This window comes from Bufo gargarizans, unplaced genomic scaffold (assembly GCF_014858855.1).
Source record: "Bufo gargarizans isolate SCDJY-AF-19 unplaced genomic scaffold, ASM1485885v1 fragScaff_scaffold_322_pilon, whole genome shotgun sequence".
NCBI lineage: Eukaryota > Metazoa > Chordata > Amphibia > Anura > Bufonidae > Bufo > Bufo gargarizans.
The window spans coordinates 318,593-333,439 of record NW_025334093.1 but is presented as its reverse complement, the minus strand read 5'-3'; the positions used below and the strand labels follow the sequence as shown (position 1 = coordinate 333,439).

Here is a 14,847-nt window from a genome sequence, read left to right as displayed (position 1 = left end):
AAATCTGGCGCCTGCGCAGTTTCGTTTACCCAGCACACAGGGCCGGCAGGAGGCGACGAACACTGCCTGGACCTGTCAATCAAGGCCGGCAGGAGGCGACGAACGCTCAATCAAGGACGGCAGGGCGTGACTTGAGGTGGGAGAACGGAGCCTCTAGGATCGCTAATGTCAGCCAGTTTAGGGTTAATTCTGGTGACAGAAACCCTTTAAAGACGTGACCTCGTACAGGTGACGACCTCCAGGACCCGCCCCCATCTCACATACGGGGCCCCGTCGCGGGGGCTACGCTTTATCTACGTTCATTTCCAACAGTCGGGCGTGCTCCCTCCGTTCTGTGATAGGAGCAGGTCCCAGATGGGGGTGGTAGTCCTCCACGACTCCTCGGCACTCACCCAGGGTGGTCATCGCTATAGCGACGCCGTACCCGACTACTTCACGAGGCCACCGATTGGCTGCAGCGATCACACAGAGTGTCGGTGACATCATCGCTGCAGCCAAGACCGCCGTGACCAATGGAGAGTCTCAGCCTGCACAATTTTGGGGTGTCCCGGAAAACAGCGTTAAAAGGGTACGCCTTACCCCCAATGCACAGGTGAGGGGCACCCCAAAATTGTGCAGCCTGAGACTCTCCATTGGTCACGGCGGTCTTGGTTTCCATGGCTGCAGCGATGATGTCACCGACACTCTGTGTGATCGCTGCAGCCAATCGTGAGGCAGAGGATAGAACTGTCTTAGAGGGCTTGTTCAGTTTCTTTCTAAAAGTAGACAGCCCCTTTAAGACGCATGCGCTTTCAGACGCCATTATTGCCCCCAAATTGAGCCGCCCATTATAAGCGGGAAAACAAGGCGAGCTTAGACGTGGTGAGGGGGCTGGAGGGCGGCCATTCTCCTGGAGGGGCCTGCCAGCTGTCCCCCATTCAAAAGAAAGGAACTGATTTTCAGTCATGGAAAATAATTTCTGCCACAAAACCCGCAGCGTGTGAACAGACGGTGTACACAGTACCTGTGCTGAGCAATGCAGGCTGTGCGGGGGCGGGGCCTCACAGGGGGCGGGACACACGTATAACCGTCACAGCCTCACCTCAGACAGCCAGACTCGGAGCCAACTCTCCCGCGCAGACGCCTATTGACGTCACTTCCGGAGGATTCCCTGCTGTCATGGTGACCGCACCTAGCCCCGGAAGAAGCCGTTCCCTTGACAACCGGTCAACATCAAGCGAAGTAGACGGGAGCCGGCGAGCACAAACATGGTGAGAGGAGAGAGAGAGAGAGAGCGCTTACATACAATATTACTGAGGGAGATAGATATGAGAGAGAGAGAGAAGATAGATATGAGAGAGAGAGAGAAGATAGGAGATAGATAGATGTGTGATGTATAGACAGATATGAGATAAATGGATAGATAATAAATAGATAGACAGATATCAGATAGATAGATAGATATTATAGATAAATAGATAGATATAAGATGGATATGTGATGTATAGACAGATGTCCAGTTGTCAGCAGCCATGATCCGGATGCTCAGGTGACTGTGGCCCCTCTCGGCCCTCTCCCCCCACTTCTCACACATGTTGTCTTCTGCAGCCGGACAGTGTGGTGGGGTCGATCAGCTCCGGCTCTAACGGCTCCCAGCGATCCAAGGCCCGGAAATACCGCACCAGGGCCCTGAGCTCAGAGGTGGACGAGAGTCTGTTTGGAGTGAAGGTCGGTACTGGAGCGTTGTCAGATGGACCTCCTGTTGTCAGTCTGGGGGTCCGGGAGGTGCTGTAGTCTCGTTCATTTCCACCATTATTCTATGTTTGTCTCCACTACAGCCGGGCTCTGCGGGTAGTCACCCGATGTCTAGGTAACCGACCAAGCATATGGGAGATCTCCTGTCATATAATACAGTATAATCATTTATCAGGAAGCTTTATAAATGAATCCAAGTCTGGGGGAACTGTCTCTGGTGGAGTCATGGAGATGCCCTTTAAGTGTAGCCCTGGGACGCTATATATTGATAACATTCTTATAAAATCTCAAGGAAATCCGTGTAATGTTCATGATTTGTTTCCTAAAAAAGCAACAGCCGAAAAATGATGCTCCGATTGTACAGAAAGCCGAAAGTGGACGGCGTAACGCTGTGTCTGCGCCTACGCGGGGTCGCAAGCCCGAGACCATCCGGATCATCACCAGCGACCTGATCCGAGACCTTATGTAAGTGCAGGTCCAGCCGGTAAATGTAGTGTGTGGGCAGACGACTGGCGATGCCGGACTGAAGAGGCTGAAGCAGGTGCTCATCCATAGTCTTACCTGTGTGCCACATTGCTTATTGGCAGTGTGCCCTCCGAGGACCCCTCCGGCCTGTCCCTAATCATGTCCTACCAGGATTTCACTCGCATCAAGAAGAGAGCGCGGGTCCTGACCAAGGAGGAACGGGAGAAGGCGATGCAGGCTGTGAAAGACGAGAAAGAGGCGGCCATTGTAAGACCCATATTCTGGAGTAATCATGTATGACTAGCCGGGGCAGCGCTCCCACTGACGGGGGTCGCCCATTGTCTGTCCTGCAGGAAGCAGCTAATGAGCGTAAGAACTTCATGAAACAGAAGGAGATGCTTCGTCAGAAGAACGAAAAGCTGAGCGACCTGGAGGAGGAGGCCCAGCAGAGGGCGCAGTACCTCCTCCAGAGGGCCAACACCATGCGCATGGAGCAGGAGGACGAAATCAAGAAACTGAACGAGGTGGGTTCAGACACTGGATGTCTATGGGGAAGAGGGGGTTGTGGCTTTACTTCCCCCCATAAAGGGGACTTTATACTGCCAATGACCACCAGGCTGCGTGAGAATCGATCCCAGCATACCCTACCTCAGGGATGTCAAACTCGTGGCCCTCCAGCTGTTGCAAAACTACAACTCCCATCATGCCTGGGCATACTACAGCTATCAGGGAATGATGGGAGTTGTAGTTTTGCAACATCTGGAGGGCCATGAGTTTGACATCCATGCCCTACCTGGGGGTGTTATCACTAGAGGTTTCAGGACCTCATGTGATGTCCTGTCATTCACCATTACCCTGTTTTTACATTTTCCTGTCTCCCACTGTTGCCACCAACAGATGATATTGAGCACTAAATGCCACGCCATCCGTGACGCCCAAATCCTAGAAAAAGATCTGATCTCCAAGGAGCTGTTGACTGAGGAGAAGAGGTTGGACCAGATGATGGAGGTGGAACGGCAGCAAGCCATCAAGATGCAGGAGGAGATGGAGGAGCAGCGGAAACTGGAAAAGATTAGGTATCCTCCACACACATCCAGAGCTGCATTCAAAATGCTGCTGGTTTCTAGTTGAGACACTAAGACCACTCATCTCATCATAAGCCTATCCTGGTTCAGAGTGATCTCTATGGTGCATTGTGGGAGAGGTGTCTAGTATTGAAAGCAGCGGACATCTCCCATAATGCACACATCAGTATGCAGCTATGGTAAGACATGATGTCCCTCAGAAGCAGACATGTAAAGTGAAGCTCCTCGCCCTAGTAGACTAGTCCTAAAAGTCTCTCAGCGACTTCACTTTCGCAAAATTGTGACTTTCTGTCTTCAGAGGAAAACTCCACATCATAAAACAGATGGGGGAAAACGAGCAGTCGAGGATCCTGGACGAGGAGCAGAAGGATCAAGAGGCTCAGCAGATACTTCAGTTTCTGGAGGAGCTTCAGATGGAAGATTACAAGGTGAGACAGGGACAGGTGGGCTGTGGTGTGGAATCATGGCTGGTGCCAGCACCCAGAAGATGTGGGCACACGCCAGGGCTGGGCTTTACATGGGGAGGAAGCAGGGAAAGCTGGATGACAACTGCAATGGGATATGCAATGGTGACCATGTTGGTTGTCAGTCTATTTGACCTCCGAAAGTAAAAGTTTGGTAAGGACTGGAGGAGAAATTGACAGTCAGTCCATAGGCGGGTCACAGCCTGTTTCTCATCTCCGTTTTGGCGTTTTTCTTTCCACCAGGACATGGAAAGGAAAAAGCAAGAACAGCTGGAAATCCAGGCAGAGATCAAACGCATCAACGCTGAGAACGAGCGGAAGAAGATAGAGCGGAAGGAGCAGGAGCGGCTGGCAGACCTGCGCGTGCTGGAATACACCAAGCAGAAGCTGGTAATGGGGATGATGGGGGTACTTCTTCTCAGTGAGATCAGCCCAGCCGTGGAAGCAGGTCATCAGCGTGTCTTCATTGCTTACACAGGCTCGAGAGGCCGAGTACGAGGCCGAGCAGGAAAAAATTAAGAAGGAGAAAGAAAAGGAAGTCGCTCGCCTCAGAGCCCTGCAGGAAAGAGCCCGGGATCACCGCGCAGAGCAGGTACCCGCCATAATTCACCTCAGGGGTCAGGTTAATAATGCACATTTATAGCGGATCTGGTCGTGAGATATCCCTATGAAGATATGTGCTGCCGTCTCTTCACCAACCTGTCCTTGGTGGATCACATGGCACCTATGGGACCCATAAACCCGAGCTAACAGCTACGAGTCCTGACTAGGGTTGTCACGATACCAGAATTTAGATTCGATTTCGATACCGTAAAACAGTATTGCGATACTCTGTACCATTCCATACCACGGAAATAAAGAAAACACCAAAAAAGCCGCGTGCATTCCGCATTTTATGGAGCGTCCGGCCCATTATAGAACAGTCCTATCCTATTTTTTGGGGGGACAAGGCGACAAAAAAAGGCGAATCGTGCGGTTTTGATTTTTTTTTCTGTTACGGCGTTGACCACATAGGATATATTCCCCCTGATAGAGATCTATTACAGTGAATAATATCTTACACTCTCCCTGCTGCCCTGGGCTTTGTGCACACGGCAGCAGGGAGCTTACCATGGAGGGCTTCAGTAGCGTCCTGGCTGCCATGGTAACCGATCGGAGCCCCGCGATTACACTGCTGGGGCTACGATCGGAACTGAGGGGGGGACCCTGTGGTCACTGCATGCAATAAATATAAAAATGGGGTGGTGCCTGTGGGCACTGCGCCACCAATGATTATAATACTGGGGGGGTTGGGAGGGCACTGTGCCACCAATAAAGATAAATATCCTTTAATACAAATATAGGCTGAGGGTGCCGGCGGCAGAATCACATAGCCGGCACCAGACCTCTGTGATAGGGGTTAACTGCCACGGATCGCAGCACCTGTCATAGAGGCCGGGGGTCAGCTATGTGATTTTGCCGCCAGAACCCACCGCCTATATTTGAATTAATGGGTTAGGGTACTTTCACACTTGCGTTGTTGGATTCCAACAGGCAGTTCCGTCAGATCCTTTTAACAAATGCATTGCAATACCGGATCTGTCTCTCCGGTTGTCATCCAGAAAAACGTATCCGGTATATATTTTTTTCACATTTTAAAAGGTCTGCGCATGTGCAGACCGCAAAACCAGATCCGTTTTCCAGAACACTTGGGGCATTAATGCATTTCAATGGAAAATAATGGCTGATCGGGCATTCCGACAAGTGTTCCGGAATTTTGGACAGAGATAATACCGCACCATGCTGTGGTATTTTCTCCGTCCAAAAACCGTACAGTGACTGAACTGAAGACATCCTGATGCATCCTGAACGGATTGCTTTCCATTCAGAAGGCATTAGGATAAAACTGATCATTTTGTTCCGGTATTGAGCCCCTAGGACGGAACTCAATACCAGAAAAGTTTGAAAGTACCCTTAGTTATCTTTATTGGTGGCGCAGTGGCCACAGCCCCTCTCTCTCCTCATTGGTGGCAGTGGCAGCACAGTGGGGACGGAGGGACTCTCTCCTTCTCCCCTGTGCTGCTGAGGAGAACATGGCGCGCGCTGCTCTCAACGCGCGCCATGCTCTCTGATACTAGGCTGCTCAGTAGTGCAGCCTAGTATCAGTAAATGGCAAATCCCAGTATCAAATTTATCTGGATACAAAAGTATTGATTGGGTATCGATAATTCGATACCCGGTGCAACCCTACTCCTGACCCATCCATAGACGCCCACAGTGCGCTCAGCCAAGCCAGACACATTAGATTGTTAGTGGGTTGGCCAACAATAGACAAATATGTGAATGACGGTGACGTGCTTGGATTCGGCAGCTCACCCCAGCCAATCACTGCCCTCAGCTATGGTTGACCACAGAGGTCTTCTCATTGACAGTGGCGGGAGTACCGGACCCTCAGCGCAGACAACCGCACTGGAGAACAGGGGGAGCATATGTATTTTTTGGACTTTAAAGGGATTCTGTCACCAGGTTTGGGGCTATAGAGATACGGACATGCACGGCTAGATCGCCGCTAGCATGTCCGCAATATATGTGTCCTATAGGGCTGTGTGGTTTTAATTTCTTTAAAAAAGGATTTTATAGATATGTAAATGAGTGTTAAATGTGTCCAAGGGGCTGTACGAAACCACACTGCCCTATAGGACACATATATTGCGGACATGCTAGCGGCGATCTAGCCGTGCATGTCCGTATCTCTATAGCCCCAAACCTGGTGACAGAATCCCGTTAAGACATTAAAATAAGACAACTCCCAGCACTCCAGCAATTTGAAGAGGCCCTGGTTACACAGCTCCTTCTTACAGATAATGAAAGAAGCAATGTCCTTCGTAGTCTGATATGTCTTCTGTTCCAGGATACTCTCCGGGCCAAGAGAAACCAAGAAGCCATGGAGAGAGCGTGGCGTCAGAAAGAGAAGGAAGAAGCGTTGAAGCAAACAGAGATGAATACCACCTTGAAGAAGACTCGCCTGGAGCAGGTGGCTCAGAAGGAGCACTTTTTGGCCGTGCAGGCCCAACGGGACCGGGCGGAATTTGACAGGGTTTTACGGTATGGAGAACGATTGTTACTGGTTAATGATATTTCAGTGCAGCTCCTTGATTGAATTCTCCTGAACTTCCCACCCCAGGGTCCAACGGGAGCTGATGAAGAAAGAGCACAACGAGCAGGAGGAAAAGGCCAGTCAGCTGATAAAGCACGCAGGAGAGCTGAGGCGCCAGGTGCGGGAGAATGAGCAGAAGCAAGTCCTAGAGCGTATTGATCACTTCGAGGAGGGGAAGAGGTTGGATGAAGAGGCGCGGCAGCGTAGGGCACGTCTGGATGAACTGAAGCAGAAGAAGTTAGAAGAGCTGCGGTGAGTGTGAGAGACAAAGCCATAGCACAACTGATGATGACCATGCGGTAGTCATCAAAGACATTCAGACAGTTGGGACTCATCTTTGCTTTACTCCTGAAAGCCATGGCCAGTTTACATTTCTGGAGTCTGGGGAAGTAGAGGACATACCATGTGGATGCTGTAGTGGCGGCCATATTGTCAGTCACCCTGCTTTCCCAGACACAGATGTAGTTTAGAACTTCAGACGATTCCATCACTGCTCGTTTATCTTCTCCTTGTTCTCTTTCAGAATGGCCGGCCTCCCTGACAAGTACTGCTCAATGGTGGCACGGAAAGCTGATGCCCATCTCACCGCTGTCCACTAAGGAGAGGAGAGCCCCAGACTGTTCGGGATTGTGTCACGTGTTAATGGCGTGTTAGCTGTAGCTGACAAACAATATACACATTTGTCTGACGTCTCTTGTCTGTGGTTTGTCTATAGACTGTCACGCCTTATGTTACCTGCAGGGGGCACTACATACATTGCAGCTCACGAGAGTTCTCATGATGTCTCAGCTCTCGCTCTCTCACCGAATTGTGATGTGTAGATGTAAATAAGATATATAAGGGTCCTGCAGAAATCAGCAGCAGGATGTGTGTCGAGTGCACTGATATTAGCCCTATACCCACCGGGCTAGAATATGCCACCAATGTCAGATAGGTGCACGTCCCTTCAGTGCCATGTCTGGCTCAGGTGGAACTTGTACGTAAAAAGCCATATGTAGGATGGTTCCTTAATAAATGAAAGGAATAATAATAATATAATAATCTTTATTTCTATAGCACCACCATGGTCCCCCCGGCGCTTTACAATCAGAGGGTTCATGTACAAAACAAAAGACATCACAAAGTTACTGGCTAATATACAACTGAAACACTAGGAGCGAGGGCCCTGCTCGCAAGAGCTTACAATCTATGAGAAAGCGGGGGTGACACATAAGGTAGTTGACTGTTCAAAATAATAGCAGTGTGTTTAAAAAAGTGAATAAAGCTCAGAATCCTTCTAATGCTTTTATTTCCATCCACACAAATGCATTGGGAACACTTCACATTCTATTACAAATCAAAACATGAAGAAAAAGATATCAAATTTGTGGTTGAAGAAAAGTGAATATTAGATTGTTCAAAAAAATAGCAGTGTTTGTATTCTTCTTTACAAACTCCAACCTTCACTATATAAACTGAGAAACGTCTGAAGGTTTTCTTTCCTCTGAATCCCTTCACTAATATTTAGTTGTATGACCGCTGTCTCTGAGACCTGCTGGACGTCTGTGCTGCTCGGAGTCGCCACCTTCTGCCCCTGTGACCAGGTTCTCCAGCCCAGGAGGATCGGACGACATTCCACAGTTCTTCTCTATTTCTTGGTTTCGTCTCAGAAACTGCATTTTCGATGTCACCCCACAAGTTTTCTATTGGACTAAGATCCGGGGATCGGGTCGGCCGCTCCATAACGTCAATCTTGTTGGCCTGGAACCAAGATGTTGCCCGTTTACTGGTGTGTTTGGGGTCGTTGTCTTGTTGGAACACCCATTTCAAGGGCATTTCTTCTTCAGCATAAGGCAGCCGGACCTCTTCAAGTATTCTGATGTATTCACACTGACCCATGATCCCTGGTCTGCGATAAATAGGCCCAACACGTAGTATGAGAGACATTTCCGTATCATGATGCGTGGGCCACCATGATTCACTGTCTTCACAGTGTACTGTGGCTTGAATTCAGTGTTTGGGGGTTGTCTGACAAAATGTCTCCGGCCACTAGACCCAAAAAGAACCATCTTACTTTCATCAGTCCACAAAATGTCTCTTTAGGCCGGTCAATGTGCTCTTCGGCAAATTGTAACCTCTTCAGCCCATGTCTTTTTTTCAACAACTTTGCGGGGGCTTCTTGCAGATAGCTTGGCTTCACATAGGCGTCTTCTCATTGTAACCGGACTCACAGGTGACTTTACACCTTCTTTTATCTTCCTGGAGCTGATTGTTGGCTGGGTCCTTGCCAATTTGGCTATTCTTCTATCCATTCGAATGGTAGTTTTTCGCTTTCTTCCACGTCTTTCAGGTTTTGGTTGCCATTTTAAAGCATTTGCGATCATTTTAGCTGAGCAGCCTATCATTTTCTGCACTTTATGTTTTTCCCTCTCCAATCAACTTTGTAATAAAGGTACGCTGTTCTTCTGAACAATGTCTGGAACGACCCATATTCCTCAGTATTTCAGAGAGAAATGCACTGTAACCAACATGTACAACATTTGCTGCCTTCCTTCATTAAATAAGGGCAATAATTGCCACCTGTTTTTCAAAGAATGAATGACTTCACTCATTGAACTCCACACTGCTATTATTTTGAACAGGACCCTTTCAATTAGTGATTCAATAACACAGAATCGGCAGCATACACAGTACAGACCAAAAGTTTGGACACACCTTCTCATTCAAAGAGTTTTCTTTATTTTCATGACTATGAAAATTGTAGATTCACACTGAAGGCATCAAAACTATGAATTAACACATGTGGAATTATATACATAAGAAAAAAGTGTGAAACAACTAAAAACATGTCATATTCTAGGTTCTTCAAAGTAGCCACCTTTTGCTTTGATTACTGCTTTGCACACTCTTGGCATTCTCTTTGCAGAGACATAGCTTATTAAGCAAGAGTAGATTAGACGTTCAAGGAGTTTGGAGATGAAGGAGAGGTTAGAAATAGGTCGGTAGTTAGCAGCAGGGTTTTTTTAGTAGCAGGGTTATAACCGAGTGTTAGAAAGAGGATACCAGAAGAGAGAGATGTTAAATATTGTAGTAATGTGAGTGGTAATAGCTGGGGAGAGGGACTGGAAGAGGTGTGAGGGAATAGGATCACTGATACAGGTCGTGGGTCGAGAAAAAGAGAGGAGCCTGGAGACGACTTAATCTGTTATTGGTTGGGGACTGGGAGACTGGGAGAATATTTCCTGCTGGATGTTACCAATCTTGTCTCTTAAGTAAATGGCCAGGTCATCGGCACAGAGGTCCGTGATGGGTACATGAACTTTAGGGCTTAGACGGGAATGGAAAGTGTCAAAGAGTTGTTTTAGGTTATTTGAGAGTGAGGAGATTAGAGAGTTGAAGTACTTGGCAATGTTGAGAGCCAGAATGTAGGTTTAAAGCATAAATTTACTATGGAGGAAGTCTGCTGATATTCGTGATTTTCTCTATAAGCGTTCTGCACATCTGGAGCACCACTGGAGAAAACGTGAGACAGGTGTGTGCCAGGGTTGTCTTGTTCTGTGTCGAGAGGGTCGGAGTGATATTGGAGCTGCTTCATCCAGGGTGGTTTTAAGGGTATGGTTATAATGATTGGCAACGAGGTCTGGACAGGAGAGGGAAGAGATTGGGGTAAGAGCTAACTGTACGGTGTCAATGAGTTGCTGGTAGTAATGGAGGATTCTGAGCAATAATTATCACATACAAATTGGTTGACAGAATGAGACACAAAGGCTGATGTGCAGCGATAATGGAGCGGTTACATAGCGCATCTTCTAGGCGCATTTCGAGGACCCTGTTCTATCCTCAGTAGCTTGTAGACAATTCAGAGTTAAAAGACGACTGGTTGAGGCATCTCCAAAACGTCAGGTCTTACTGATATGCAGTGGTTAGTACCTACCGCAAGCAAGAACAACCGGTGACAGGGTCATGGGAGTCCAAGGCTCATTGATACATGTGGAAGTGAAGGCAGGTCCATCTGGTCCAGTCTCACAGAAGAGCTACTCTACAGCAAAATAATGACAACATGACACACAGGAGATCTCAGCTTGTGGTGTATGGTGCTGGACTGCCGAGTCTGTGCGTGCGGAAGAGATGGCACCAGGATGCACTATGGGAATAAGACAAGCCGGTGGAGGCAGTGTAATGCTCTGGGCAGTGTTCTGCTGGAAACCTTGGTTCTGGCATCTTGTTGATGTGCAGTGGTGCCCTCTAATGGCAGTGGTCTCTTCCAGCAGGATAATGCCTCACCCACACCGAAACAACTGTTCAGGAACGAGAACCAAAGAGATCAAGATGATGACTTGTCTCCAAATTCCCAGATCTCAATCCAATCGTCATTTGTGAGATGTTCTGGAGAAACGACTCCAATGCTTGGAGGCCACACCGAGCAAAAAAGGGTTGTACAAATGGTAGTTTTTTATTTTAAAAGAATCAAAATAGTATAAAAACTAGAGGATGTGATACTCCCTAATACTACCATTATGACGTTTCCTGGGTCTTCCCATCAGTCTCTACTTCTTGGTTCCTCTCAAAACACAGGAAAAAGGACCACTCCGCCAATCACTCGCCATATGATCCGCCTCAGACGACAACTGGCTGAGCTGTTTCTTATTTCTCGAGAGGAACCAGAAAGCATAGGGACAGGATTATGGAGGAGGGTCTGTGGTTTTGATATCCTGAGTGTATATACATTTTGATCTACTAAAGTTCTCCTGAAAACAACATAAACAGAGATTTGCTGCCCGGAGTCTCCACGATTATGTCCTGAACCAGACTTCCTCTTCCATATTTTGTAATTGTGACATGTGAGATAGTGTGCTATTATACAGGGTGAGGTCAGGCAGTGATAGACGGGAGGAAATGGGAGATTACATTGATAAACATTGAGTTTCCAGTATATCTAGTCCTATCATGTGTGATACTATCTGCTGAGCCAGCAAAAGCAGCGCGAAGGCCGACAGCCCGGCATCAGGCTGCATAGAAACCTCCACACGACCAACTATGCTGTAGATGCTATAATTTATTTACTGCTGCCTCCATGATGGATCATCTATAAATTACTTTGTTATAGAAGCAGTATCTTAATAGTCATGTACCATCGTTTCAGATAAACTGAGGTGGCATACCTCCCAACTTTTTGGACAGCCAAAGAGGAACACTTATGTTTATTATGTGAAAGGTCCACTTTTCCTGCATATTTATATACTTCAATAGCTTTTTTTTTTACACAATAGAGCTAAAATGATCTGAATATAAAGATTTCTAAAATCTAAATTACATCAAATAAGGAAATAATATGCAAGGTGGGATTTAATATATAGATAGCAACCAGGGAGACACATTCTGGGTCAATATTGTAAATTTAATAATGCAAAACTATACCTTAGATCAAAAAGAGGGACATTTAAGGAGCAAAGAGGGACACTTAGGAGGTATGAGGTGGTTACTGTCCTTAAAGGGGTATTCTCATCTTCCCTTTTCATACTTACTTTCCTTGAGCGTGACGTTCACTTCCTGGATTCTTCTCCCGGCCGGGCCGCGCTTGCGCAGAAGACTGAAGATTTTCTCCCGGCCGGGCCGCGCAATGTCCTGAACGCGCGGCGTGCGTGTTCACGGCTCTGTACTATACTGGCCAGGAGAATTCATCATGGCGCATGCGCGGCAGCTTGCGCATTCAGGACATTGAGCGGCCCGCACGAGAGAGAATCTTCAGTCTTCTGCGCAAGTGCGGCCCGGCGAGATCCGACAGGAGAGGAGGCCGTAACCAGGGGAGACCAAAGACAACATCAGGTAAGAGGGGACTTATTTTCTAAAAAAAAGGGTGGGAATTAGGTAATTAAATGTATTAAGAAAAATGATCACTGTCAAATCATTAACAGATTTAACAGTGATCATCAAGATGAGAATACCCCTTTAAATCCTCTGCCACTTTTGTTATCATATACCTATCACATTCCATACCACACCATAAGGGCAAATACCCCTTGCTGTGTCAATTACATACCAGTGTGGTGTTTAATACTGCTCCTATGTACAGGAATATAACTACTATAATACTGCTCCTAGGTACAAGAATATAACTACTATAATACTGCTCCTAGGTACAAGAGTATAACTACTATAATACTGCTCCTATGTACAGGAATATAACTACTATAATACTGCTCCTATGTACAAGAATATAACTACTATAATACTGCCTCCTATGTACAAGAATATAACTACTATAATACTGCTCCTATGTACAAGAATATAACTACTATAATACTGCTCCTATGTACAAGAATATAACTACTATAATACTGCTCCTATGTACAAGAATATAACTACTATAATACCGTCTCCTATGTACAAGAATATAACTACTATAATACTGCTCCTATGTACAAGAATATAACTACTATAATACTGCTCCTATGTACAAGAATATAACTACTATAATACTGCTCCTATGTACAAGAATATAACTACTATAATACTGCTCCTATGTACAAGAATATAACTACTATAATACTGCTCCTATGTACAAGACTATAACTACTATAATACTGCTCCTATGTACAAGAATATAACTACTATAATACTGCCTCCTATGTACAAGAATATAACTACTATAATACTGCCTCCTATGTACAAGAATATAACTACTATAATACTGCTCCTATGTACAAGAATATAACTAATATAATACTGCTCCTATGTACAAGAATATAACTACTATAACACTGCTCCTATGTACAAGACTATAACTACTATAATACTGCCTCCTATGTGCAATAATATAACTACTATAATACTGCTCCTATGTACAAGAATATAACTACTATAATACTGCCTCCTATGTACAAGAATATAACTACTATAATACTGCCTTCTATGTACAAGAATATAACTACTATATTACTGCCTCCTATGTACAGGAATATAACTACTATAATACTGCTCCTATGTACAAGAATATAACTACTATAATACTGCTCCTATGTACAAGAATATAACTGCTATAATACTGCTCCTATGTACAAGAATATAACTACTATAATACTGCTCCTATGTACAAGAATATAACTACTATAATACTGCTCCTATGTACATGAATATAACTACTATAATACTGCCTCCTATGTACAAGAATATAGCTACTATAATACTGCTCCTATGTACAAGAATATAACTACTATAATACTGCTCCTATGTACAAGAATATAACTGCTATAATACTGCCTCCTATGTACAGGAATATAACTACTATAATACTGCTCCTATGTACAAGAATATAACTACTATAATACTGCTCCTATGTACAAGAATATAACTACTATAATACTGCCCCTATATACAAGAATATAACTACTATAATACTGCCTCCTATGTACAAGAATATAACTACTATAATACTGCTCCTATGTACAAGAATATAACTACTATAATACTGCTCCTATGTACAAGAATATAACTGCTATAATACTGCTCCTATGTACAAGAATATAACCACTATAATACTGCTCCTATGTACAAGAATATAACTACTATAATACTGCTCCTATGTACATGAATATAACTACTATAATACTGCCTCCTATGTACAAGAATATAGCTACTATAATACTGCTCCTATGTACAAGAATACGCTGTAACTAGAGTATTATAGTAGTTACACTTGTTGTGAAGGAAACTAAGAAACCCCTCACAGCCCTGACACTTGGCTCCTATTCCTATCAGAATTCACTAGGATGAATGTTGCTAAACCTTAGCATTAGTAATATTATTACTCCACAGGTCTGACATCAGCCATGTCGTTCATCACATCATTTTGTGCTGACAACTCTCGGGTGGAGTGAGATTTATTTTTGCTTTTTCGAGAAGAGTCTTCTTACACTTTGCCTTGAGCACAAATGTGTTGCACAACCAGTCACCAAAATCTATGTAGACGAGGTTGCCCATCATC

General features: G+C 45.6%; 1 protein-coding gene across 1 annotated transcript; it reads left to right on the top strand.

Annotated features, from left to right (window-relative positions):
* The first annotated feature begins 1,120 nt into the window (after window positions 1-1,120).
* LOC122922404 (cilia- and flagella-associated protein 45-like) lies at window positions 1,121-7,572 on the top strand. The gene is made up of 12 exons (XM_044273002.1): window positions 1,121-1,250; window positions 1,588-1,707; window positions 2,066-2,199; window positions 2,322-2,466; window positions 2,553-2,723; window positions 3,097-3,275; window positions 3,583-3,712; window positions 3,992-4,138; window positions 4,227-4,340; window positions 6,639-6,832; window positions 6,912-7,136; window positions 7,408-7,572. Exons 1-12 carry the CDS (start codon window positions 1,248-1,250, stop codon window positions 7,481-7,483), a joined length of 1,638 nt encoding a protein of 545 aa, XP_044128937.1. The 5' UTR covers window positions 1,121-1,247; the 3' UTR covers window positions 7,484-7,572.
* The last annotated feature ends 7,275 nt before the right edge of the window (window positions 7,573-14,847 follow it).

Bases quoted from the DNA above. Each gene is read 5' to 3' on its own strand.
- LOC122922404 (XM_044273002.1), top strand. The intron at 1,708-2,065 runs GTCGGTACTGGA...TTCCTAAAAAAG, and splicing joins AGAGTCTGTTTGGAGTGAAG to CAACAGCCGAAAAATGATGC. The intron at 2,200-2,321 runs GTAAGTGCAGGT...GCTTATTGGCAG, and splicing joins GACCTGATCCGAGACCTTAT to TGTGCCCTCCGAGGACCCCT.